This window comes from Dendrobium catenatum, unplaced genomic scaffold (genome assembly GCF_001605985.2).
Source record: "Dendrobium catenatum unplaced genomic scaffold, ASM160598v2 fragScaff_scaffold_72, whole genome shotgun sequence".
Classification (NCBI taxonomy): Eukaryota; Viridiplantae; Streptophyta; class Magnoliopsida; order Asparagales; family Orchidaceae; genus Dendrobium; species Dendrobium catenatum.
The window spans coordinates 1,867,892-1,869,573 of record NW_021318534.1 but is presented as its reverse complement, the minus strand read 5'-3'; the positions used below and the strand labels follow the sequence as shown (position 1 = coordinate 1,869,573).

Genomic DNA, 1,682 nt, shown 5'->3' with positions numbered 1-1,682 from the left:
TATATATATATAATTTACAAAGAAAAAATATATAAAACTTCCAATAAATTCATAAAATTATACAACCCATAAAACTAAACTCAATTTTCTTCACTTGGATCAGTTAAAGTGCTGAGAAGAATACATCCACTCTTATTTTATTCAAGAGAACATTGATTAACTAGCTCACCTAAATAAAAGCTAAATAACTTCAAGCAAGCAAAAATTTAAAAAAAAAAAAAACATATATTTCATACTCCTTAATTTTCAAGAAATTCTTGGCCATATATTTTTGCTTTTCTTATTCCAACAATATGACCTTGAAAAGTCCACCAAAATATTTTTATTTTCCAGCCCTGGCCCCACCCCCGCCCATTTGCAAACCGCAACTCGCAAAAAAAAATTAAAAAAAATCCCAACTTGGCGAACCGCTTCTTAAATAAAACAAAACCGAAATCCAGACCTCCCCATTCATCAATCACCCTTTACTCTTTATCGCTTCTTCCCCTTCTCCCGTAATAACACAGCACCGCTTTCTCCATTCTCCATTATGCCTTATACCGCACCCAAGGCTTCTGTCCAACTCCACCGCCTAACCCCCACCGGCTCCGTCGTCCCAGCGAAGTCCTCTCCGCCAACGGATACGTCACGGTGCTCTGCCCACGCCGTGCCGGAGTCCGTCGCTCGCCATCACAACCACGCCGTGGGGCCCAACCAGTGCTGCTCCACCGTCGTTCAACCCATCGCCGCTCCGGTTCACTCGGTCTGGTCCGTCGTCCGCCGGTTCGATAACCCGCAGGCGTACAAGCACTTCGTCAAGAGCTGCCACGTCGTCGTCGGCAATGGCGATGTTGGTACTCTCCGGGAAGTCCGGGTAGTTTCCGGCCTGCCGGCGGAGAACAGCACCGAACGGCTCGAGATTCTCGATGACGAGCGCCACGTGCTCAGCTTTCGAGTCATCGGCGGCGAGCACCGCCTCGCTAACTACCGGTCGGTGACCACACTGCACGCCGAGCCGGCCGCTGCCGCTGCTGGCGGCGGCACCGTTGTGGTGGAGTCTTATGTGGTGGACGTGCCGCCGGGGAACACCAGAGAGGATACCCGTGTCTTCGTTGACACCATCGTTAAGTGCAATCTCAAGTCTCTGGCCCGCACCACCGAGAATCTCGCCGCCGCCTGCGAGCGGCTTTCGGCCTGAAAAGTTGCCATTTTTCTAATTTTTTTCGGCCTTCAAGATTCGCGCTGGATTGGGGTTGTTTATTTGTTCTATGTTTGTTCAAATGCTTTTCCGATGTGGGACTATTTCTGTCAATATTTACCATCTAGTTGCAGCGGGAAGATGAGGACAATCGAAGACTAGAACATAAAAGCTGCTAAAGTCTCCACCTTCTAAATTTGTATTATTCTTCTTTTATTTATTTTTTGCTTTTTAATACAGGAAGAGCTTTTTATTCGTAATAATATCACATTGCCTTTATCTTAATATTTCTTACGTCTTTAGTTATTTTAATTTTATTTGTTAGGTACTATCCATAATTTAATTGTGAAATTTTCTGAATCAGGATAAATTTGAAAATAGTTTAATTTATTTTGAAAATAATTAGATTTATTTGTCTTCTTTTTAGAATAAAATTTTTTTTAATAGTATCCTGCAAATGAATAGTTTCCTAATGAAATTTCTTCGCGGACTAAATGAGAATTTA

At 43.2% G+C, this 1,682-nt stretch overlaps 1 protein-coding gene across 1 annotated transcript; it reads left to right on the top strand.

Annotated features, from left to right (window-relative positions):
• The first annotated feature begins 425 nt into the window (after window positions 1–425).
• On the top strand, window positions 426–1,462 carry LOC110092409 (abscisic acid receptor PYL4-like). Its single transcript, XM_020816936.2, has one exon. It carries the CDS (start codon window positions 530–532, stop codon window positions 1,175–1,177), a length of 648 nt encoding a protein of 215 aa, XP_020672595.1. The 5' UTR covers window positions 426–529; the 3' UTR covers window positions 1,178–1,462.
• Window positions 1,463–1,682: the final 220 nt, after the last annotated feature.

What these genes read in the sequence shown, in the direction of transcription:
- LOC110092409 (XM_020816936.2), top strand. Translation starts at nt 530, where the DNA reads ATGCCTTATACCGCACCCAAGGCTTCTGTCCAACTCCACCGCCTAACC.